This window comes from Erpetoichthys calabaricus, chromosome 1 (assembly GCF_900747795.2).
Source record: "Erpetoichthys calabaricus chromosome 1, fErpCal1.3, whole genome shotgun sequence".
Taxonomy (NCBI): Eukaryota; Metazoa; Chordata; class Cladistia; order Polypteriformes; family Polypteridae; genus Erpetoichthys; species Erpetoichthys calabaricus.
The window spans coordinates 300,007,845-300,033,744 of record NC_041394.2 but is presented as its reverse complement, the minus strand read 5'-3'; the positions used below and the strand labels follow the sequence as shown (position 1 = coordinate 300,033,744).

General features: G+C 39.4%; 1 protein-coding gene across 1 annotated transcript in view; it reads right to left on the bottom strand.

Moving 5' to 3' along the window:
* The window catches only part of ptprq (protein tyrosine phosphatase receptor type Q), a 354,834-nt gene that overhangs the window by 146,633 nt on the left and 182,301 nt on the right, over positions 1 to 25,900 (bottom strand). Inside the window, exons 25-30 of the mRNA XM_051930873.1 lie at positions 20,395 to 20,541; positions 17,691 to 17,863; positions 7,041 to 7,518; positions 3,095 to 3,253; positions 2,839 to 3,018; positions 1,158 to 1,265 (exon numbers count right to left, since the gene is read on the bottom strand). Coding sequence (XP_051786833.1) covers positions 1,158 to 1,265; positions 2,839 to 3,018; positions 3,095 to 3,253; positions 7,041 to 7,518; positions 17,691 to 17,863; positions 20,395 to 20,541 — 1,245 coding nt within the window. The remainder of the gene's footprint in view (positions 1 to 1,157; positions 1,266 to 2,838; positions 3,019 to 3,094; positions 3,254 to 7,040; positions 7,519 to 17,690; positions 17,864 to 20,394; positions 20,542 to 25,900) is intronic.

The window sequence follows — 25,900 nt, the reverse complement described above, 5'->3', positions numbered from 1 at the left end:
TTCATGATCCAGAAATTAATATGTAACTAAACATTTTGTTTGAATTCTTTAATGGAGTGTCATTAATTCACGAATGTGATTTTATACTACATTCTTCCATTTTCTTTGCAGTTGTTTTATGATTCAGTTCTTCTACATGTTTGGAGTTTGGTATTTGGATTATGGTTGTGTGTGAGTAAATTAAGTTCTGTTTTCTTTTATTTTTTATTACAAATTTCGTGTTTTTTTATTTTTATTTTTGAAAATAATACTGTTTTCTATTTTTGTTGTTTTGAATTTTGCCCTTTTTATGTGTTTGACATTTTTACATCATTACATTCCTTCCTTCCATTTTGTTTCATTTTTGTATATTCTTATTACTTTAAATAAATTAATTTTGATTATTGTCAAATTTTATTTGTTTATTCAAAATCTTTGATGTTTTCCTTTTCCCTTTTAGCATTGTTTTTGTGTATTATCAAAACACATGGCTACAGTTTTCTGGATAGAATAGTCAAAATAGACCTTGTTTCAATGTTTCAAAATGTAATTCACACTATTGATTTGGATTAAGACCAAACTTTTTTGAACATGTGAACCTCAGGTTAATTCTGTTCTGCTTTGGTGCATCAGGGCTCTGATGTAACACTGTCTGTTAGATGAATAATTCTGACATAAAATTAATAATGTAACAAGAAAATGAAACTAAATGCAAATAATTAAAATTGAACAGCTTAAACTGAAGAAACTGAGTTGTTCAGAAGCAATATTAAAGTTTACCAAAAGCTCTTTAACATAACAGGCACAAAGCATTTGTTGCAGGCATATTGAGAAACTTAGCTTATCAAGGAGGACTTTATATATACTTTTGCTACATACTGTATGAATAAACACATCAATGAATGCACTTTCTTAATATATTTATAGTACTATGCATATTAAGCTGAATACTAATTATTATGTTTTAGCTCATTAAACAAACCAGGCACAGTTTCTTGATACATTAATCATTATCATGATTAATAGCAAGTTTTTAGATTATTCTTATTCTGCTTTTATATTTCATGAATATGGAATTCTTATTTCATTTAGTAACATTGCTGAAAAGACAAAATACTCTCATTCTGCCATACTTTATTTACCATATACAGGTAATAGTTACATCTGCTGCAACTTACCATCTTCAAGTGTTCTTACAAACATATCATCCTGCTCAGAAAGTGAACTTTCTCCAGCAGCTGTTGATGCAGCAACCCTTAACTTGTACAGACCATACTTTTTTAGACCTGAAATGTAAATATTTAATTATAAAATAGGCATGATACATTTTTTAAACTTCACCTTTTATCAGATCCTTAGACATTAGATTCTCTTATAAGAATAATAATTATCTGATATATTCATGGGAGGAAGGAGGCTATCAAAATAATTTAAGTTTCTAGCATTTGTGGTTAATAGAGTACTGCATGTTTCTTGTTTCACAACCAAGTTAACTTGAACCAAATTAGCTTGAATGCTGAAAGCCACAAAATAAAGCATCAAACTATCACAGAAATTGAAAATCTAGAGGATATTTAGAAATTTATTCTCAGCTAGTCATTGTGTACCAGATGGATGCCCTTCATATGGAACAGTCAAGAGATACAAGTAGAAAGCAGATTTCCATTGAAGCAGGACTTCTTTCAAAGTTGACCATAGGTTTGAAAGAAAATGTTGCCACCGTGGAACAAATTATATTGGATAACTGGAGAGTGATAATGCACAAGATAACAGAAACTAGAGAAATTAGTTGGGTCAGTGGAATCTATTCTTCAGTAAAAATTAAACATGACCAAGGTTTCTGTATGCTGGGTGCCCAGAATGTTTATTCCTGAAATGAAGCATCACTACATTAATTGTTCCAAGGAGAACTTTAAGTCAATGAAGGTGGACTTAGAGAAGATTAAGGACAGCTTCATAACTGGGGAAACTTGCACCACTATGATACAGAGTCCAAATATCAACTGAAACAACAAAAGCAACACTGAAGAATACTGAAGAAATTCAAAGTTCAAGAAGGTGCTGGAAAGATCATTTGTACAATTTTGCATGACATAGAGGGTATAGTCTAAATTGCAGAGGAAAATTTCTAAGCATTCCTGTCCTGTTTCACAATAATACCCCCACTCTCAAGGGACAGAATGAAAAGGCTGTTGTGCAATACTGTAGATCTGAAGAGATGTCACACCCTCTCTACCTTCAAATCTTGGCACCATGCAGTGACCATCTGAAAATATTAAGTTAGCAAAAGTGGTAGTACAAGCAAGACAAAAATTTAATGTGAGTGGAAGAGAAAAGCCTTTTAAATAATATAACAAGTAAATTAATGTTCATGGGTTATTATGTTGAAAAACAATACTTGTTTGGTATTACTTGGATTTATTTTAATAAGTCAAGCTGAAAAATGTTTGATTAGTTTTGGGATAATGATAAAAACTGCAATTCAGATAAAGTTATTCTTTAAGTAAGTCTAGAATCACAAATTGCTGCAATGCCACACAATTTAACAGCAATATTCTGAGCAATGATCTATAAAAATATTATTTAAGTTTTTATAGTTCTAGTATTGAAATCATAGAAACAAAATAATAGATTTTGTATGTAGCTAATGAAAACAGACAATTTTTTTTACCAAGAACTGTGTATTAATCCAAGTTAAATCTAGTCAAAAGAAATTTAAACATGAAATTCTTAATAGTATATAGATTAACTGAATGATAATGTCATCACCACCGTTAAAACCAGTTTTTTTTATAATAGGAAAAAAGTATTCACCAAATATGCATGCAGAGTCAATTTCAAACTCTGACCAATTATTACCTGATAAAATAATGCTGGTTTCATTGGTAGTTTTTTGGAAGGCTTCATTTGTAAACAGATCCATTCCATATACAGTGTAGTGAGTAATCCTACCATTAGGTCTGTATGGTGCCTTCCAGAACACCAAAACAGAGGATGATGTAATATTTTGATATGTCACATCCTGAACTGATCCTGGAACTGATGAACCACAAATTAGATTAAGACAATTTTTTCTTTTTCTTTTGTCATTTACATCACATTTATATCAAATTACCTTGTTCTTTTGTTTTAACAGCAATGCTAGCCTGAGGTCCTTCACCAACAGCAGTAGAGGCAGAAACATTAAATGTGTAGTCAGTGTAAGGAAGAAGATTTGTAACAATGTAAGACATTTCTTCAACAGAAAGATCTGATGTCTGGAAGGTTGTGGTTTCTTAAGCATATTAGAAAAAAAACAAATAGAAAAATATTAAAAGCAGGTTGTAGTTTCTTTAACATATTATAAAGCAAAAAATAGCAAAATACTGAAACATCTGCCATTTGTCCATGTAGTCTTCCTCCAGGTGCTCCGGTTTTCTCCCACAATTGAAACACATGCATGACAGTCAAAATAACATACATGTCTTTGGGGATGTGAGTGAAAAAATAGAATACTTAGAGGAAAACCCGCTAACACACAGAGAGGATGTGCAAACACACTGGGAGAATATACAAACTCCACCTTTATGACCCGGCAAATGATTCAGGCAATACGAAACAATATATACTGTTTTATAACTCAACAATTCTAAAACTTTAAAAATTATGTCACCACATATAATCTTTCCTTGTGCAAGTGGAGAAAAGGCAAAATGGTTCTTTCTTTCTTTTTGGATTTTACATTGGAATGAGCAGTTGTTCTTGTATGAAGTGTTTTATATTTTACTAGCAAGCCCACGATTCTCGAAAGAATCGCAAATCCAAGAATGGCAATCACTTGTTGTTCCCTCCGATACGTGGAGGGATGATATATCATGGAGGGTGGGTGCGTCCTGGGAAAGTTCATTTAATTAAATAAATATATTTGTACTAAAGCAGGTTCTTTTTGGAGCTGTGACTCATCTGGTACAACCTGGCGTGCACGCGTTACCTCAGGTGTATTTCACAGGTCGTAGCCATGGTAAAGGTTTCATTTAATTAATTACACATATTTGTGCTACAGCGGTTTCTTTGTGTGGGTGCTTTCGTTCATTGTTTTTATCCATACGGACAAAGCGCGTTGTGGGCGCGTTCGTTCCTTGTGTTTATCCATACAGGCTCGTTTTGTATTTCCGTTAGTTGAGCTCTTTCGTTGTTGAGCCGTGAAGTGTTTGCTTCTGGTGTGTCTGAAGCGCGTCGTAGAAGCCTCCGTGTATTGTATTTATCCACGCGGTCTCGTCTTTGTTGTTCTGCGGCTGTGTCGTTAGGTAGAAGTCGTTCACTGTTAGGAAGCATACTCCAACTTACACACACTAACTGCTGGCACAGTGGATTAGAGCAGGTGTAGTGTACAGGTAGTGGTGTTTGGGCGCCACGCACTGACTCTGAGAACCACAGGCTTGGTTTTGTATTACAAATCGTTGAGCTCTTTCCATTTGGAGCCGTGACTCCTTTGCCTCTGCTGACACAGACCGCTGGCACAGTGGATTAGAGCAAGTTTAGTTTACAGGTTGTGTTGTTTGGGTGCCACCTACTGACTCTGGGAAGCCGCTGAGTTTGACTCTGGGGCGCCGTGGCTCAGTGCGCATGCGCTTCGGTGCGTCTGCCATGCATAAACTAAACTATGGTTTAGTAATATAGATGTGTGTTTGTTAATGGTTACTCAATAGTCCTAAATTTTCTCCCAATAATTGCTTACTGCTAGGATGACTAAAGACTCTAAATGATGTAAGAGTGACTGTACAGCATATGGGTTCTGTCATTTCCCACTGTAGTTTATTAAGAGAACAGGGATGCTCATGATCTTGTAGAGCAGAATAAATAAATAAATAAATGTACAGCTAAGGAGCAAATTCTTATATTCTTTGTTAATCATTTCTTGGGTATAGAAACCTAACAGAAAAAAAATCATTGTGCTATATTTAATGTGCTACTTTTAACATCCTGCAATAACACCTTCTTGTGTATTTGAAAACCATTTACTATGCTTTAGAGTACCACATTTTACAGTATATAGCAGCACTGAGACCGATACCATGTACAGTAACAAGCTACACAATGATTTAATTAATAAAGTACTTCTACAAAGTACTGGCTGCATCAGGAGTGGGCAGGAGGAAGAGCATAGGGACCTAATCAAGGACTTTGCTAAATGGTGCGACTCAAACCACCTACACCTGAACACCAGCAAAACCAAGGAGCTGGTGGTGGATTTTAGGAGGCCCAGACCCCTCATGGACCCCGTGATCATCAGAGGTGATTGTGTGCAGATGGTGCAGACCTATAAATACCTGGGAGTGCTGCTGGATGATAAATTAGACTGGACTGCCAATATTGATGCTCTGTGTAAGAAAGGACAGAGCCGGTTATACTTCCTTAGAAGGATGGCGTCCTTCAACATCTGCAATAAGATGCTGCAGATGTTCTATCAGACGGATGTGGCGAGTGCCCCCTTCTACGTGGTGGTGTGCTGGGGAGGCAGCATTAAGAAGAAGGACGCCTCACGCCTGCACAAACTGGTGAGGAAGGCAGGCTCTATTGTTGGCATGGAGCTGGACAGCTTGACATCTGTGGCAGAGTGACGAGCGCTCAGCAGGCTCCTATCAATTATGGAGAATCCGCTGCATCCACTAAACAGTGTCATCTCCAGACAGAAGAGCAGCTTCAGCGACAGACTGCTGTCACTGTCCTGCTCCACTGACAGACTGAGGAGATCGTTCCTCCCCCAAACTATGCGACTCTTCAATTCCACCCGGGGGGTTAAACGTTAACATTATACAAGTTATTGTCTGTTTTTACCAGCATTGTTATCAATCTTTAATTTAATGTTGTTTTTTGTATCAGTATGCTTCTGCTGGAATATGTGAATTTCCCCTTGGGATTAATAAATTATCTATCTACAGAAATATTAATTACAAGCACTGCTTAAATAAGCTTACACCCCACCACCCAAAAAATTAATTACTCTTATTCTAAAATAAAATTAAAACAAACAATGAAAAAGAGGTTCTGATAAAAAGTTCTGCTCATAATTTGAAGTCCATAAAGAAAGAAAGCTGATAGCAGAGGTAAGTTAAGCAGATATTAGTGCTTGAATATTATGAGATGTAATAAGTTTTAAATACTGCATCTCCTAACCCACCTACATTTGATTACTCCAGTAAAAAGGTAATGGGAAGCCAAATCTAATTATAGTACCAAAGTATGCATTACAGAGATCAATCCTGAATGAGACCCCAGGACCAGCACACTCTCTTGTACACACACACTCATTTTGGGATAGTTTTGAGTTGCCTATGCACCTAACAGAGATATCCTCTCACTGTTTATGTGTACCCTGAATTGTGTTTTTGTGCGCATTAAATTTTCTGAGTTCTCCATTTCTCCATCTACATCCCAAAGACCTGAATGTTAGGTTAAAAGGCAGCAATAAATGATCATATGAATGAGTGTGGCTGTGGGTTTAGGTATGACCGTAACAGTACTGGAGACCCCGATGTTGTTTCAGGGTTGGTTCTTGCTCTGTGATCAGTGTTGCTAAAATAGTCCCTAGCCCCAGTGACCCTGAACTGGACTAAGCAGGTATCCACTTAACATACCTATCTTTATAAATTGGGAAGAACTGCACCCTTAGAAACTCTTTAAGGAAAACATTCAACTTCCATATAGACTTTGGCTCAAACCTACACTTCTGAACCTTTAAGGCTGCAACAGCAACAACTATGTCACTCTATGGCACTGGTTTCTAAATATGTTTAAAAACTGGCTCTGAATTTTAAATCTTTCAGTATACAGGAAACACTTACTTTCAAATAGCCTTGACATATTTGATTCTAATTGTGACCCTTTTTAAAACTCTCAAGTGTAACAAATGCAGATTATACAGTATTTATAACATTATACCTTCCTTCGATGAGCAAATGCACACATTAATTACATCAGCCTTTCATATGTCCAGCTGTACCTGTGTACCCTGTTCCTTACTGTTCCTTACTGATACTGTACCTGTTCCTTACTGTTCACTAACATTTGTGCATGTTTACCTTCAATAACATTTGGAAATGCACTAGCAGCTCTAGAGGAAGGTGGTGGCTGAGTAGGACTGGTGAACACTGTCCCATCTGTGGTTACAACTGAAACTACTGATCTTTTAACTCTCTGTTGTACAGGCAAGGTATATGAATAACCAGTATCAGCTCCATTCCCTTGAAGAAGATGAGCAGCATCATTTCCAGTGTAGGGAAGTGACAACATTTCATTAGTTGACACTTTCTTTGAATTTGTTACAAGAAAGGAACTCTGTGGCAATGGAGAAGTTAGTAGAACTTGGGAAATGTCAGAAAGTGTGCTTTTGCTGTTGTCTTCAGAGGATGTACTCAGTTTGTTAGTAAGAGCAGCCAGTCTAACCGCAGGCGATGCAGGCAAAGTGACTGTGTTTGCTGGCAGTCGTGAAGTGTCTGCAGATCCTTCAAAAGGTTCAGTTAACATACCATCGCTTAGCAACATGGACCCATTTGCTTCCTAAAACAGAAATGCAATAAGAACACATCAGAGGAATTTATTATAGAATGCATTAGACATTACTTATTAAGAGAAGTTATCTATAATGGGTAGACACATACAGTATATGGGCTGAGGCTACTTTACTTTCTGAATGTGACTAACCTTCAAACTGAACTGCAAGAAATTAATAATTAGAATGAAAATTGATCAGATGTAGTGACAGCTAAGCTGGAAAGGTGGAATATTTATAAGACCCTAGAAAAGTCTTGCTTTAACTCCAAAATAAGGTTCAGTATATCTATAAAAAGGTGGACTAATAAATAAATTCTGTATTGTCATTCTCAATGCAAAAAATCAAATAAATTAAATAAAAAGTGTTTGTTTTATAATCATGTAGTAGAAATAAATGTGAAAAAGATAAGTAATATGCTCAATTAATTTAAGCAATACATATTTCACAATTCATCTACCAGACCCAGTATTGATCAGTGCACCCTTTTCATTGGCTTTAAATATTCAAAAAGATTTTTATTGTTGATTTTTTTTAAACAATATATGTATTTACATACCTGAATAGCATTTCAGTACTTCACTAAACTCTCCCTCTATCAACAACAACAAAGGCAATGCACTACCAAACAAATACTCTTGAACATCACAGACCAAGAATAAGCAACCCAGTGGCCTGAGTAAATATAACAACTAAACGTAACAGTAAATCGAAGAGGAGAATGTAAAAGTTCCAATTAAGAGCTGCTTCTTGAGGCAAATGGTGTTGGTCTGATGAAAAATGGCAAAACATAGAGTATATACAGTATTTAAATACCACTCTCAACTGACTGTGTGACCCTGAAAAAGTCACTTTTCCTGCCCAATAAGTATACAGATGTGTTATAAAAGACACTGGTTACTCTTTGCAAAACAGTATTGCAACTGTACTTGTAATGAAAATCACAGTACAGTGAAGCAGACTTTTAAAGAATAAAATGAGCCTCCTCTGTTAATTAAAGACCAATAAAGATATAAGCTTTCATTTTGAATTTGAAAATAGATAGACAAGACTCAAGAAAAAAGATGAAACTAACTATTAGAATTTTTAATTAGAAATGCATTGTTGGAGAAAACGTAAAATATACAACATTTCAACAACATATCTAAGCAGATATGAGTCATTGAAAAATAAGGGAAATAGCATTTTTCAAATTCATTCCTTAATTCATTTCTTGAACCATCTATCCATTATCCAGCCTGCTATATTCTAACTACAGGGTCACGAGGGTCTGCTGGAGCCAATCCCAGCCAACACAGGGTGCAAGGCAGGAAACAAACCCCAGGCAGGGCACCAGCCCACCGCAGGGCACGCACACATACACACACACACACACACACACACACCCACACACCAGATACAGCAAAAAAAATCTACATCTGGATAAAAAAATTTACATAGTTACTCTATTCACATATGTTCTCACTGCCTCAAATTAACTTCAGGATGTGGTAAACTATCCATCCATCCATCCATTGTCCAACCCGCTGAATCCGAACACAGGGTCACGGGGGTCTGCTGGAGCCAATCCCAGCCAACACAGGGCACAAGGCAGGAACCAATCCCGGGCAGGGTGCCAACCCACCGCAGGACACACACAAACACACCCACACACCAAGCACACACTAGGGCCAATTTAGAATCGCCAATCCACCTAACCAGCATGTCTTTGGATTGTGTGAGGAAACCGGAGCACCCGGAGGAAACCCATGCAGACACGGGGAGAACATGCAAACTCCATGTAGGGGAGACCCGGCAAGCGAACCTGGGATTCTTAAACCTAGTTTGCCTAATTTCCTTATTCCATTACAAGTCCCTGACACTATCTTGTCAGATACGGCAAAAAAAATCTACATCTGGATAAAAAAATTTACATAGTTACTCTATTCACATATGTTCTCACTGCCTCAACTTAGCTTCAGGATGTGGTAAACAAAAAAAAAAAAAAAAAAAAAAATCAGAAACCACAGAAAAACCAATACTGAAACAGGGAGAATATGGAAACTCCACGCAGACAAAATCTTTGCTGAGATCACATCTCTTCATGTCATGCTGGTAAAACTAGCAAAAAGAAGAGGCAATTGAAACAAGAGATTTAGTTAGGAAGTCAAAAATGGTCAGCACTGGAAAGACAGCCACACAGTAAGGAAAACCAAAATGCAAGATGAAAATTTGACATGAATCAAAAAGCTGTGGCATCAAAGAAAATAATTAGTAAAAAAAAAATAAAAAAGAATTCCTTTCGGTGTCCTTTTAACCTGCAGTGTGGTTCCCTGTAAGTCACAACATATTAGGGCATGCCCCTGACAATGTGGGACACTACCCTAATGACGAGAGCACAATTTGCCATCAGCCTAGAAAAAACTAAATGGTGGCCAATTCATCCCCAAAACTTTATCAACAACAAGCGTACAGAAAATCATTGACAATTGATTTCACAATCAAAATCAGTGACTAGAAAAACACCTAAAATGAGCATCTAATTTCCTTATATGATGGAGAAAAAGCATATAGAAATTTAAACAAAGGTTTATAACACTGACAGTAGTAGCAGTAGAGCCATGATGCAACATAAAACAAAACTCCCAATGGTTTGTTATCCATCCATCCATCCATTGTCTTCCGCTTATCCAAGGTCGGGTCGCGGGGGCAGCAGCTTGAGCAGAGATGCCCAGACTTCCCTCTCCCCGGCCACTTCTTCTAGCTCTTCCGGGAGAATCCCAAGGCGTTCCCAGGCCAGCCGAGAGACATAGTCCCTCCAGCGTGTCCTGGGTCTTCCCCGGGGCCACCTCCCGGTTAGACGTGCCCAGAACACATCACCAGGGAGGCGTCCAGGAGGCATCCTGATCAGATGCCCGAGCCACCTCATCTGACTCCTCTCGATGCGGAGGAGCAGTGGCTCTACTCTCAGCCCCTCCCGGATGACTGAGCTTCTCACCCTATCTTTAAGGGAAAGCCCAGACACCCTGCGGAGGAAACTCATTTCAGCCGCTTGTATTCGCGATCTCGTTCTTTCGGTCACTACCCATAGCTCATGACCATAGGTGAGGGTAGGAACATAGATCGACTGGTAAATTGAGAGCTTTGCCTTACGGCTCAGCTCCTTTTTCACCATGACAGACCGATGAAGAGCCCGCATTACTGCGGATGCCGCACCGATCCGCCTGTCGATCTCACGCTCCATTCTTCCCTCACTCGTGAACAAGGTCCCGAGATACTTGAACTCCTCCACTTGAGGCAGGATCTCGCTACCAACCCTGAGAGGGCACTCCACCCTTTTCCGGCTGAGGACCATGGTCTCAGATTTGGAGGTGCTGATTCTCATCCCAGCCGCTTCACACTCGGCTGCGAACTGATCCAGAGAGAGCTGAAGATCACGGCCTGATGAAGCAAACAGGACAACATCATCTGCAAAAAGCAGTGACCCAATCCTAAGCCCACCAAACCGGACCCCCTCAACGCCCTGGCTGCGCCTAGAAATTCTGTCCATAAAAGTTATGAACAGAATCGGTGACAAAGAGCAGCCATGGCGGAGTCCAACTCTCACTGGAAACGGGTTCGACTTACTGCCGGCAATGCGGACCAAGCTCTGGCACCGATCGTACAGGGACCGAACAGCCCTTATCAGGGGGGCCGGTACCCCATACTCTCAGAGTACCCCCCACAGGATTCCCTGAGGGACATGGTCAAATGCCTTTTCCAAGTCCACAAAACACATGTAGACTGGTTGGGCAAACTCCCATGCACCCTCCAGGACCCTGCTAAGGGTATAGAGCTGGTCCACTGTTCCGCGACCAGGACGAAAACCACACTGTTCCTCCTGAATCCGAGGCTCGACTATCCGACGGACCCTCCTCTCCAGGACCCCTGAATAGACTTTTCCAGGGAGGCTGAGGAGTGTGATCCCTCTGTAGTTGGAACACACCCTCCGGTCCCCTTTCTTAAAGAGGGGGACCACCACCCTGGTCTGCCAATCCAGAGGCACTGTCCCTGATGTCCATGCGATGTTGCAGAGACGTGTCAACCAAGACAGTCCTACAACATCCAGAACCTTGAGGAACTCCGGGCGTATCTCATCCACCACCGGGGCCCTGCCACCAAGGAGTTTTTTGACCACCTCGGTGGCCTCAGTCCCAGAGATGGGGGAGCCCACCTCTGAGTCCCCAGGCTCTGCTTCCTCATTGGAAGGCATGTTAATGGGATTGAGGAGGTCTTCGAAGTACTCCCCCCACCGACCCACAACGTCCCGAGTCGAGGTCAGCAGCGCACCATCCCCACCATATACAGTGTTGACACTGCACTGCTTCCCCTTCCTGAGACGCCGGATGGTGGACCAGAATCTCCTCGAAGCCGTCCGAAAATCGTTCTCCATGGCCTCCCCAAACTCCTCCCACGCCCGAGTTTTTGCCTCAGCAACCACCAAAGCCGCATTTCGCTTGGCCTGCCGGTACCTATCAGCTGCCTCCAGAGTCCCACAGGACAAAAGGGTCCTGTAGAACTCCTTCTTCAGCTTGACGGCATCCTTCAACGGGTTCGGGGATTGCCGCCACGACAGGCACCGACCACCTTACGGCCACAGCTCCGGTCAGCTGCCTCAACAATAGAGGCACAGAACATGGCCCATTCGGACTCAATGTCCCCCACCTCCCTCGGGATGTGGTCGAAGTTCTGCCGGAGGTGGGAGTTGAAGCTACTTCTGACAGGGGGCTCTGCCAGACGTTCCCAGCAGACCCTCACAACACGTTTGGGCCTACCACGCCTGACTGGCATCCTCCCCCACCATCGAAGCCAACTCACCACCAGGTGGTGATCAGTTGACAGCTCCGCCCCTCTCTTCACCCGAGTGTCCAAGACATGTGGCCGCAAGTCTGACGACACGACCACAAAGTCGATCATCGAACTGAGGCCTAGGGTGTCCTGGTGCCAAGTGCACATATGAACACCCCTATGCTTGAACATGGTGTTCGTTATGGACAATCCGTGATGAGCACAGAAGTCCAATAACAAAACACCGCTCGGGTTCAGATCGGGGGGGCCATTCCTCCCAATCACGCCCTTCCAGGTCTCACTGTCATTGCCCACGTGAGCATTGAAGTCTCCCAGCAGAACGAGGGAGTCCCCAGAAGGTATGCCCTCTAGCACCTCGTCCAGGGACTCCAAAAAGGGTGGGTACTCCAGACTGCTGTTCGGCGCATACGCACAAACAACAGTTAGAACCCGTCCCACCCGAAGGCGAAGGGAGGCTACCCTCTCGTCCACCGGGGTAAACCCCAATATACAGGCTCCAAGTTGGGGGGTAATAAGTATACCCACACCCACTCGGCATCTCTCTCACCGGGGGCAACTCCAGAGTGGTACAGAGTCCAGCCCCTCTCAAGGAGATTGGTTCCAGAGTCCAAACTGTGCGTTGAGGTGAGTCCGACTATATCTAGCCGGAACCTTTCAACTTCGCACACTAGCTCAGGCTCCTTCCCCTTCAGAGAGGTGACATTCCACATCCCAAGAGCCAGCTTCTGTAGCCGAGGATCGGACCGCCAAGGTCCCCGCCTTCGGCCACCACCTAACTCACATTGCACCCGACCTCCTTGGCCCCTCCCATAGGTGGTGAGCCCATGGGAAGATGGTTTGTTATATATCTGCTATATCTGCCTTTGAAGATTGTGTTCCTTATTTAAGAACAAAAGGTTTCCTTTTTAAATTTAAAACTGATTCACGTATTATAGGAAAAAGTGTATTCAAACTAATTTTGTAACAATGCATAAATCTCTCAATACAGTACATAACCGTACTTTTAATATACAGTATGTTTATGATATACTGTACCTTTGTTCATTGTTGTTGTAGTTAATAAAGAAAACCATAATCTTCAAAAAAGAGATATGTACCATGGACCACAGAAATAGGAGGTCACCCAGATCTAGGCCTGAGTGACTTTTTGGCTTTATTAATTGTATATGATGTTGTTATGCTTTGCACAACCTTTGAAGTGACTAAATTATATAATATTTTTATCACAATAAAAATACACTGTTATGAAAGAGTTATTGCCATAGCAGAACCAAATCAACATGCTTTATTATTTCACATTGAATAAAAGAGAAACCCAAAGTTTAATCTAATTAATTTGCTAGAAAAGAGAATGAACTGCTACAAATATATTTTATATTATTTTAATGAAACAGACGAAGAAAGATGTGTCAAAGATATCAATATGGCCTATTTTTTGTTGATGCCACACCTGGGGATACCACTATTCCTTCTATTGTTGCAGGTTGCAGGTTATTGTTTACAAGCATCCCAAATCCAATGTCTATATAAAAGCAGTGTTGGAACAAATTGTGTTGCTATACCCTCTGAAGCATTATTTAGACAACTGTATATTAGGCACTTAAGCCAAGAAAGGCATACACACCATTACAACGCTTAAAACTGTAGTTCTTTTTTTAGAGAAATTGCAAAGAAAGCCAAGGTGTCAGTGTGTACAGTTTTCTACACCATTAAAACAGAAGAAAATACTGACAGGAACAGGTCTGGCATATCCAAAGCCAGAACATAATCAGAAGACAAGTTTTTTAAAGTGAACAGCTTGTATGATAGGCACCTAACAGGACAGTGGTAGAAGTAAGCAAGTATCAGCATCAACTGTGAGGAGAATATGTAGTGCTACAGGCTTGGCAGGTTGAATAGCAAAAGAAAGCTATTGCTAAAATTGCAAAATAAGAGAAAGAGGCTTGCCTTAGCCAGAAACCACTGCCAGTCTCAATTTACTCTGAAATTAAAGTAAAAAACAAATAAACAATTAGAGATATGGACAGTTCACAGTTGTTAAACTATTCTTAAATCTGTTGTCCTATGAGGCACTTTTCACGCAAGCTGTTGACTATCACCCAAGGAGTGACTGTCTGGTCGATCATTTTAATCAGACCCTGAAACAGATGTTAAAAATGGTTGGTACAGACTGCGATCAGATGCTACCTCTCATCCTCTTTGCTTACTGAGAGGCACCATAAGTATCCATGGATCTTTCCCATTTTTAGTTTCTGCATGGGAAACAATCCAGAGGGATCCTTGACTTATTCAAGGAAAGGTACGAGGAGCAATATGATTCATAAACTAATATGTTGAAATATTCACTGAATTGGCATTACGGTGCGGGTCCTGCTCCATGCACCCCTCTTCCTGTTTTGGGAGCCTCTTGAACCCAACACCGTCGATAGTCATGACTGGGATCAGCAGGACAAATGAGGGCTCCACATGAAGCAAGGGGAAGGTGCAAAAGTGTACAGTGTACAGTGCTTTTATTAAATAAAAATCAAAACAGTGTTCAGATAAATAGTGCAATGCCCAAAGTTCATAAACAAATTATCTATAAAAACAGGTGAATTGGTGGAGGTTAAAAATTCAAAAACAAATCCATTAAAAACAAGGTTAAAATACCAGCAAGAACAGTCCTTTTTTTAGAAAACCCAGTCCTCTTTCCTTTTATCTGGCTGCACCTCTACTTATTACTCATGGGTCTTGCAGCAGAGGAGTTGCCCTATCAGCGGATGCAGCTGACCTTCATCAGGTCCAGTTGCCTTCTATCCCCTGGCTACATACAGGCTCCCTCGCCAGACTGAGACTTGAGTCCTCAACAGCCAGGACGCTCACACTGAGGCTCTCTCCCCAAGCCTCCTTGACCCCCGCTGCCTTCCCAGCCTTACACAGTGAGCCGTTCACCTTCCTGGTCACTCCTGCTCCTCTGAACTGCTCTTACTGCCTCCGGGTGTTGGTCATACACTCTTTCCCCAGCACTCTCCACCCAGCTTTCTGCCTTCTCTCCAACGAGCCTGCTCCCATTCTCTTGCTCAATCCTGCACTGCCTCTTTTGCCTCCTGCCATTACTACCGTCGGTTCTTTCTTTTTTTGCTCCCATCTTGCACTCACACTTCCCCTTTTAAAACAGGGACGTGGCACAGGTGTGGTGATTAGCAGCTTCCAGCATCATTTACAGCCATGGGCGATTCCACACCTGTGCACTTAAGTGCGGGACCATCCGCATCACACCTGGAAACCACTCCTGCCACGTTACCATGCCCCCCTCCTTAACGCCACAAGTGTGGTGATTATTTATTTAAAATGGTTCCAATCAGCCATGGACCTCACTTTAACACAATTGGGTGACCAATTTAAGAAAAAAATAGATCCTGTCAGACAACAGCTAAGCGGACAACAGCTCAGCTCTGCAAACAAAACACAGTACTGTGCAATTTCCTGGCTAGAGATAGAGTGATGGTGTTTATTCCTATCATACTCGCACAATTATTAGTAGATTGACAGGGTCCTTATGAAATAAAGGAAGGAAAGGGATTGGTAGACTATGTGACAAAACATTGATGGTCCACTGAATGCAATTATCATGTTAATCGATGAATACCTTGGAAATCTAGGGAGAACTCTTCAGAATTGTGGAAGACCTCTCTCAATTTGTTTACCCACCTAGCTGACCTTATTACAGGGGAGCAGCTCTCCCCTCATCAAAAAAACCAACTGCAAAATATTTTAGGTAAGTTAAACAATATTGTGGACACAAATCTTGGATTCACTCAGCTGATCTTGTACAATATTGTTATTAACAATGGGTAATTGTTTGTGAGCAACTTTGTCAACTCCCTGAGGCAAAAAATCGGAGGTTGAATTGGGAGTAAACAAAATGCTACATCTTGGAGTCATAGAAAAGAGTACCAGTGCTTCATCTGGCTTGATTGTTCTAATGGAAGTTTTTGCAATGCCTTCTGGAGATTCAACCAGCTTTCATGATTCAGTGCCTAGTTACCATATGCAAAGGGCTGATGATTTAATTGTGAACCTAGGAATACTCACTTCCTATCCACAATAGGCATGACAAAAATATATGGCCTAACCTATGATCTCCAAAGGGCTCTATTGACATTCCAAAGTCTGGTGGACAGACTGCCATAGTTGTACAGAGCCTGTAGTGTAGTCTACTTTGACAACATCATTGCCTTTTCCTGCTTTTGGGAACAGCATTTGTACAACATTGAGGCTATCCTAGAGTTTCTGAAAAAGCAGGGTCACACATTAGTCCAATAAAACTACTTTGGACTTGCTAAGGTGTAGTAGTTAGAATCTGTTTTGAGCCATGGACAGGTCCAATGGTTGCTGCCATGTAAAACTGGCCTCGGACACAAAGTCCAAGACCGATCCAAGACTTCTTAGGATGAGCATGGTACTAGAAATGGTTTTTACCTCATTTTTCCAAAAGGACTGCACCTTTGACTGATCTGAACTAGAAAACAGGATTCAGACCTTATAGAATGAAACATCAAAGTTATACACACATAATACTGAGGAGAAGAAAAAATCAAAAAAACAAAAACATAACGCTAGGACCTATTCGGTTAAAAAGCTACCTAACACTAAAGAAAAAGAGAATTTACATCTACCATGGAATAATATAGAAAGTGAATACGCCATATTCATAGCATCACTTCTTGTGATGTCACAATTGTGAGAATTATGGGCACATGATCCATATTTCAACAGTGTTGCATAAACAAAAATAAAATTAAGATAGTAAAGACAATTATATTTTTAAATTTTAGAAAACAGATATCAAAATTAGATTCTTCACATGTGAAAACATGCATAAAAGAGCGTGTATACTACAAAATGGCACTGAACACCCCATAAACTAGGCAGAATCTAGTGAGGTGTGAAATAAAAGTATGCTGAAGTTGGAAGAGATGCCTTAGCAATAAAATGGGCAACCACTAAATTAAGGTTTTACCAAAATACGACTGAACCAAGCTTCAATGTAAAGGATGGCTGTATACAAAGAATCGAATCCCTGTGTCTTCCAGTTGTTTCTTGATGTTTAACATTACCAATACAGGGGTGTAGGCTGCAAATGCTTTCCCCATGCCAATGCTAATGCCATTTCTGGGACACATAACTTCAAGGAGAGGATATTGCTTTTACCTGTATGGCAGAGCTAAGTAGAAGCATTGTCATTCAAGAAAGAATGGTGAAGGGGTGAAACAGTTTACATTTCTAGAATAGAGAAAAATGACAAGAGAACTAGCTTCCTTTCCATTCTACTCCTGTAGGACAGGAAGCTTAAAAATTCAATGTAAATTACCTTTTGTTTTCTTGCGATAACAATATTCTGAACAACTGTGCCTTGGTTCATCTTCAACACCAAAATCTTGTATTGTATAATGATGCCATTTTGTTGAAGTGGAGTCTTCCAAGAAAGTGTTACAGATGTAGAACCAACTGATTTAGCTTTCAGATCAGACACTGGTCCTGGGGCTAAAAGAAGACATCACTATTAATATCAAACTACATTTATTTGTTGAATGAAAAAATTGATAATTTTAAAAAAAAGCTGTCACTGCTTCATTATAAGTACATTCAAATTTATCTACATATTTACAAAATTTCAATTTAAACTAATTTAATAAGTAGCTAATAATTAACTAATTTAAATTTTCATTAATGTCCAAATGTTTCTTGCCTTTACTTATATTTATATGTTTATAAAATATTTTGCTCTCTGCTACTACATTTTGCTGCTGTCTCTCTGGTATAACATTTGAATGCCATCTTACTGACAATCAAACTTGTCATTCAGTTTTTGTGTCTTTTCTTTGAAGTAAATCACCTGAAAACATCCAAGAAGTTAACAGCTGAAAATGTTCATGTTTTTCTTTTTGTAAAAGAATTTGTTGTTCTTTTGATATGCTGCTTTTCTGAGCCTTTACAGCAGTTTATTTCAAGAGTGTATTTTTCTCTTGATAAATATGTGTAAGAACCATTTGTTAAAGAGTCTGTATCTATTGCAGAATACAGAGGGTACCTGCCACTGGTCACAGCTGCGAAAATGAATTCCTGTCTCTCTTCCTCAATAAACAGAATACAGTAAATATCCCTAGAGATATGGAGGATGGTAACATTCTCTCACTCTTTCTGCATATACTGAATGATCTTACTTCATATATTGATTAAAATGTTTTTAGCTACTGCAGAGTTTGGTAAATATTCAAAAATGATTGCATCACTACTCACCATTATGTTATTCTGCCTTGCAAAAGAGAATCTTGAATAGCTTCCCCAGTAACAAACTTTATTCATGAACCTAAATGGCAAGTATACCAGCTACTTCTCATTCCATATTGTTACTACGTTCTCAATAAGATCGTTCCAGATTGTTTTTAAATTAAAATAGTGCCTATATTTTGAAGATATACATGTCCTACGCCCATTCATTTATTTTCAAAAGACACAATTTCTATTACGGGACCACAAAAACAAATGCTACAAACTTTATTTTGAGGCAGGAACCCACCCATCACAGAGGACACTCACATCACACACTCATGTTTATGTACACCATATGTAACTCTAGAGTGGCTACTCAACTACATGCTGTTTGGATGTGGGAATAAAATGGAATGATCATGGAAAATGTGCAGACTTCACAACAACAGTGAAGAGGCTGTGATATAGCAGTGATAAATATTTTGCTGTCATGCTGCCACCACCCAGTCCTCTTTGTCAATTATGTTTCATCAAGCTATTTACTTTCTGAACCTACTTATTCCAGTTTAGAGTTTTGCAATGCAGGAGCTGGAAGCATCAGCATCAAGGGCAAGGACCAACACTGAAAACTGCACCAGATCACCACAGAACACATCCACAAAGAGCCACACTAAGACAATTTAAATTCATCAAATTTCAGACAGTATCCTAATACTTTAGTGATGCAAGCACTTTAATAAATGTCTGGTATATTTAATCATAGAAAGAGCTTTACTCAAATAAAGTAATAGTACTTTGTCAAAATAATAATGAAATTTAATACAACTTAAGACTATGTTTATGATTTTAATAAGTGCATTAAAACAGCAAAAAGCTTATGATTTATAGCTAATGTCAGGATTTCAACAAAAGCTCTAAGAGGGACATTCTATATGTGGTTCTCCTACTACAATTCATTTTACATTTACATTTACATCATTTAGCAGACGCTCTTATCCAGAGCGACTTACAACAGTGCTTAGTAGTCTACGACTGTTCTTCAGTCTTTAAGGCTAGGATTAAAATTTTAAATTGTTTTAAAATGTATTACTCTTTTGTAATAATTTGAAAAAAAGTCTTTGCTGATCAGACAATTAGTATTCATTAAGAATGATGGCTCTAATACAAACAATTGTTCTTTTAGCCTGTAAGTGTTGAGGTAAAAAACATTAATGAACACTATTAATGGTCCATTTTAATCTTTTTCCAAAAGATATTTGAATGAAGATTTTAATATTAATTTGATACCTGAATTCTTCAATTACTGAAATTCTCATTAATTTATCATTGATCTGAATAGGCGTACAATTTATTCTTTTATGAGAAATAGCTGGGAAAAAATAATTTTAAAATGACCTAATTTAGCAAAGTTTCTAAAATCTAGAATTATTTCTATCTATAATGAAACCTGGAATAAAGACACCTAACACAAAAGTGCAAATAATAACTCCTGTTTGATTGTATTTAACTGCAAATCAAATATATAAACAAACAGATAAAAGTTTTTTAATGGCAGTATGTGTGCAATCACACTACTTTTTAAATGTACTGTATGTTTAGGTTAACTTAGACCTTTAAAACATGTGTAACTACACCACCTACTGGCAAAGAAAAAATTTGACTAAGCGTTAAACACCAGGGGGCAGTCAAGATCAAGACATGAGCTGCATTCAACAGAACCAGGAACAGTATAGTTTGCTATCGTTTTATGTAAATAAGTAAATCACAAGATTAACAAGTAATGAAGGAAACAGAATACTTGCCTTCCGCTGGTGTGAAGATAGATATATTAGACTTTGGTCCAAGTCCTGCAACTGTTTCTGCCCCAACAAACACAGTATACATTGTGTATGGTGTAAGACCAAAATATGAAAATCTTAAGTCTCTTGTTATGTTTTCAAAGATACGGCCTAAAAGGCAAATTGCACAAGAAAAAAAATCATTCATCCTCCTTTTTAGTACAGATTACAGTATTTCTTTAAACATTAACCAGTAAAATGGCATAGGCAAAAATTTTAATTTAAATTAATTCGCATTGTCCAATAAGGGAAATATATTTGGCCAGCAGGGTTATTAACAACTGATAAGTCACCATATAAAGTCAACAATGATATTGTTATATATAATAACATGCAGTAGTAAACATGGATGTATATGATTCAACATTAGACTGTTCAGATCATGATATCTACAATATAGGCAAAATAACTTACTTCTATCTGTTTTGAAAACTTTTGCTGACAAGGCTAAAAATTAAATATATCCATCTATCCGATCTCTTTTTCATTACCTATTTGAACTATCCCCAATTTCCATTATTTTGGGTAATCCATGCTCCAATGTAATTACATTTAATTTTGTTAACTGTTAATTGATCAAGTGAAAAAGTACTGTATTTGAAATTGTTGTGTGATTTAGTTTGGGGTAAGTAATGATAACCTCCAAAATAGGTGGCCCAAACAAATGGCAAAGCTGCTCCAAATTGTGTTATTTCAAACTGGCATCTTTCTATTTTTTTGTACTTCATTGATGTGTTAAGTGTTAAGCTACAGTATAAAATAAAATATACATCACATTGTAACAGACACTTATCTAACATATTAATGTTTCCATGCATGACTGAGCTGTAGTTTTAATCATGTACATCATGTATCACAAGTATTCTACCATATTAAATATCAGTTATAGTAATCTTTATTTAAGCAATTTTAATTGCCAGAAATAAACTTTGATCATTTAAGAAAACTTACCCTTTCTTCCCTTATTTTACACAATATGTGTAAGTGAATTAAACTTTACTTGCATTTAGTTTATCTGAGCAAATTAACAAGGAATAAAAATAAAAATTGCAATTACTTATAAGAGAGAGAAATAAATAACTTGCATTTCTATAAATCCTAGGTTGAAAATTATTTTGATATAAGTCACAATAAGGAAGGAAATGTGTACAGTAAAAATGTAAAAGGTAAGGCATTTTGTAATAGTAATTTCGGTTTATCCAAACTCTCTTCCCCAAGTCTTCTCCAGGGGCCTCATGTATAACGCTGTGCGTAGAACTCACACTATAACATGGCGTAAGCACAAAAGCGGGAATGTGCGTACGCACAGAAAAATCCAGATGCAGGTATCTGTACGTACACAAACTTTCACGTTCTTCCACTACATAAATCCTGATCAGCGTGAAAAATAACGTACGTGCATGCGCCTTCTGTCCCGCCCCAACTCCTCCCAGAATTACGCCTCTTTGAATATCCATCCATTTTCCAACCCGCTGAATCCTAACTACAGGGTCACGGGGGTCTGCTGGAGCCAATCCCAGCCAACACAGGGCACAAGGCAGGAACCAATCCCGGGCAGGGTGCCAACCCACCGCAGGACACACACAAACACACCCACACACCAAGCACACACTAGGGCCAATTTAGAATCGCCAATCCACCTAACCGGCATGTCTTTGGACTGTGGGAGGAAACCGGAGCGCCCGGAGGAAACCCACGCAGACACGGGGAGAACATGCAAACTCCACGCAGGGAGGACCCGGGAAGCGAACCCGGGTCCCCAGGTCTCCCAACTGCGAGGCAGCAGCGCTACCCACTGCGCCACCATGCCGCCCTCTTTGAATATGCAAATCAATATAAATAGCCTTCTGTGAAAAGACAATGGGAAAAGCACGGGGGGAAATATAAGAATTTCAGCAAATACCAAGTGGAGGCAAAGGAAAAACATACTATTTGTTGGTTTAAACAGTGGTATAATCAACAAAAGGAAGTTGATCGAGTGACAGAGTGTCGGAGAAACTCGAAGGCTCAAGTTCACAAAGTCGCACAGTGCCCGAAATAAAAAAGAAAAGACCTATCAAAGTTGCCGTGAAAAGGCGAGTCGTAGCCCACCGTCTGAGTGTCATATGAAAGCTTATTAGGGTACAGACAAAAAAAATAGGCATACACTGGGAAAAAAGCACGAAATGTCAACTTTAATCTCGAAATTTCCACTTTAATCACGTAGTTTATTTTGCCATTAAAGTAGAACATCATAAACTTCACCTTAAAATCGTTTAATTTACTAGTTTCTCAAATCCCATTGTAACTGAAGTGGCACATTAAATGCTTTGTTCTGTATTTGATCTTCTATGTGCTCTACATATGTGAATCACTACCTGCTTCTTAAACGGGCTTTCTCTTTCTCCGACAGGACACATAATCCATCATTCGTGATACAATAATCCCTCCTCCATCGCGGGGGTTGCGTTCCAGAGCCACCCGCGAAATAAGAAAATCCGCGAAGTAGAAACCATATGTTTATATGGTTATTTTTATATTGTCATGCTTGGGTCACAGATTTGCGCAGAAACACAGGAGGTTGTAGAGAGACAGGAACGTTATTCAAACACTGCAAACAAACATTTGTCTCTTTTTCAAAAGTTTAAACTGTGCTCCATGACAAGACAGAGATGACAGTTCCGTCTCACAATTAAAAGAATGCAAACATATCTTCCTCTTCAAAGGAGTGCGTGTCAGGAGCAGTGACTGTCACAGAGATAGAGAGAAAAGCAAACAAATCAATAGGGCTGTTTGGCTTTTAAGTATGCGAAGCACCACGGCACAAAGCTGTTGAAGGTGGCAGCTCACACCCCCTCCGTCAGGAGCAGACAAAAAGAGAGAGAGAGATAGAGAGAGAGAGTTTGTTTTTCAATCAAAAATCAATACGTGCCCTTCGAGCTTTTAAGTATGCGAAGCACCGTGCAGCATGTCGTTTCAGGAAGCAGCTGCACAAAAGATAGCAACGTGAAGATAATCTTTCAGCATTTTTAGACGAGCGTCCATATCGTCTAGGTGTGCGAACAGCCCCCCTGCTCAATACCCCTACGTCAGGATCAGAGAAAGTCAGCGCAAGAGAAAGAGAAAAGTAAGCTGGGTAGCTTCTCAGCCATCTGCCAATAGCATCCCTTGTATGAAATCAACTGGGCAAACCAACTGAGGAAGCATGTACCAGAAATTAAAAGACCCATTGTCCGCAGAAACCCGCGAAGCAACGAAAAATCCGCGATATATATTTAAATATGCTTACATATAAAATCCGCGATGGAGTGAAGCCGCGAAAGGCGAAGCGCGATATAGCGAGGGATTACTGTATTACAGCTCTCTGAATAATTAAAATACTGAGATGTAAACGTGATATCTTTTTCATGATGATAGGAATGAAAGCATGTTATTAAACATGGGAACACGGTGGCGCAGTGCTTGTTCATGTCTCACGCAAGAGGCTTGCGGCGCCATGCGCGACCTTCGATGAAATAATTTATTACAGAAGTACTGTCTCTTTCAAACGTACTAACCTCCAATTCCTGTCCTTACTTTTCTTTCTCCAAATACCCTATCGCCACACAATCAGCTATATAGACGTGAAGCAATCTGTAAGCTTAAAACGCCGATTCTTCAAAACTTTTAAGGAACATTGAAATATCTTCGTAGTACATGTTTAATTATTATATCCGTCTATCCTTCCAGTGTCGCATCAGCACCAGCAAGAATACAACGCAATGCAGGAACAATCCCTGAACTAGCTAGCGCTGCGGCACCGTGTCCTCATATGTTTAATTATTAACAATAAAGATTATTTAAATGAAGTTAAAGTTTTATCTGTATAATATAATCAACATATTTTGCTGCATTTCATCTTAAAAATGAATACCGTCATCATATGTAAATACGCGCTTTATAAAGTGGCGCAGGTTGTGCAATATTATAACTGTAGTGCAAGTTTACAGTGAGGTAATTGTACTTATAAGTAAACAGTTCTACAAGGAGAACTTGATGGACTGATTGAGTGCGTTTAGAGTTCTTGGGATGAAACCTTTTCTAAACTGCGAAGTCCGTACTGGGAAGTCTCTAAAGCGTTTTGCCATGGTTCAGGCAGTGTGTGCTTCATGCTGTATACCGATATTTCTCTTTCCGATCAGCTGCTGCTGTGATTCCCCACTCAGATACAGTGATATAAATACTCTGAGTGGTGCAGTGAGAGTAAAATGGAAAAAGATGATCTGCTGTGGCAACCCTTAACGGGAGCAGCTGAAAGAAGAAGAAGATGCAGTGAGAGTTACAACGCTAAAGCAGTTATGGTATTTGGAATACTATGGCTATTCCCTGGACCATTATATTGCTGCAGGTTAATTACAATCAGATGCATTACACTAATAAACAATATGCAGTTAGTTTCAGTGTATTTATAAAGCCGCGTCAGGAATGTGGAGCTAAGAAAGAAAGGGTGACCACACAGGAACAGTAGCACTGCTTTGACGCTGGGTGCCGCCAGTCTGCAAAACCGAGCGGAGAAATTGCGTACGCCAAGGTATGAGTTACCGTGGAAATGTGCGTGGCTTTACGCCAAGTTTAGGTTTTATACATCGCGATTTGAGCGTGGAAACGTTTGTACGCAACATTTCTGTGTGTACGCACCGTTTATACATGAGGCCCCAGGTCTTTTTGTTCCCGTGTTTCTGTCTACCTTTTCACAGAAGGCATTTCATGGCTATTGCTAAGAGTTGGCAGGGGATCTGCCACAGCCTTTCATTTTTCTTGCTATTTGCCCCTTGCCACTCCTATCTGTATTTGGTGCTATGAAAAGCTTTTTACGTTCTAGTCACAAGACAAGATGGGCAGGGAAGCTAGGATTACATACTTGGTGGCTCTAAAAAGCCGGTCACCATACTAGTTCTTATTGTGTTTAGAGTTTCCAATATTTGATTTTTATATTTTTAAAAAGCCTATTTTTTATTTTTTATTTCCAAGAACTATTTTCCTTGTTTTTTATTTCTTATATATTTTTAATTACATTCTCATCTCCTATTTTAAAACCCTGATCATTTGTTTTATTCTTCATGATGTTCTGCATGTTCTTTCAATTATCCTTTGATTATGATTAGGAAACATCAATCCATCCATCCATCCATCCATTAACCTTCCTAACCTTATCCAGGGCATGGTTGCAGAAAAGCTGGAGCCTATCCCAAGACGTTTTGGATACAACATGCATTTTTTCAAGGTAGTTTGTTCTGTTCCGCATACCAACAAGGGTTTGCACTGTGAGCAGTTCTTTTCAGGGTAACATGCCATGTAGCAGTCCTGCGGTTTTCTTTTTCTGCACAGAAGCAAGCAACAAGTGGCAGTATTGTGTGCATTCGTTATTCTGTGGGTGCTATAGGCCAGCATACTTCTAACATAACTAGCCGCAGGAGGTGATTAAAGCTGACTCATGGCCAGAGAAATTGAA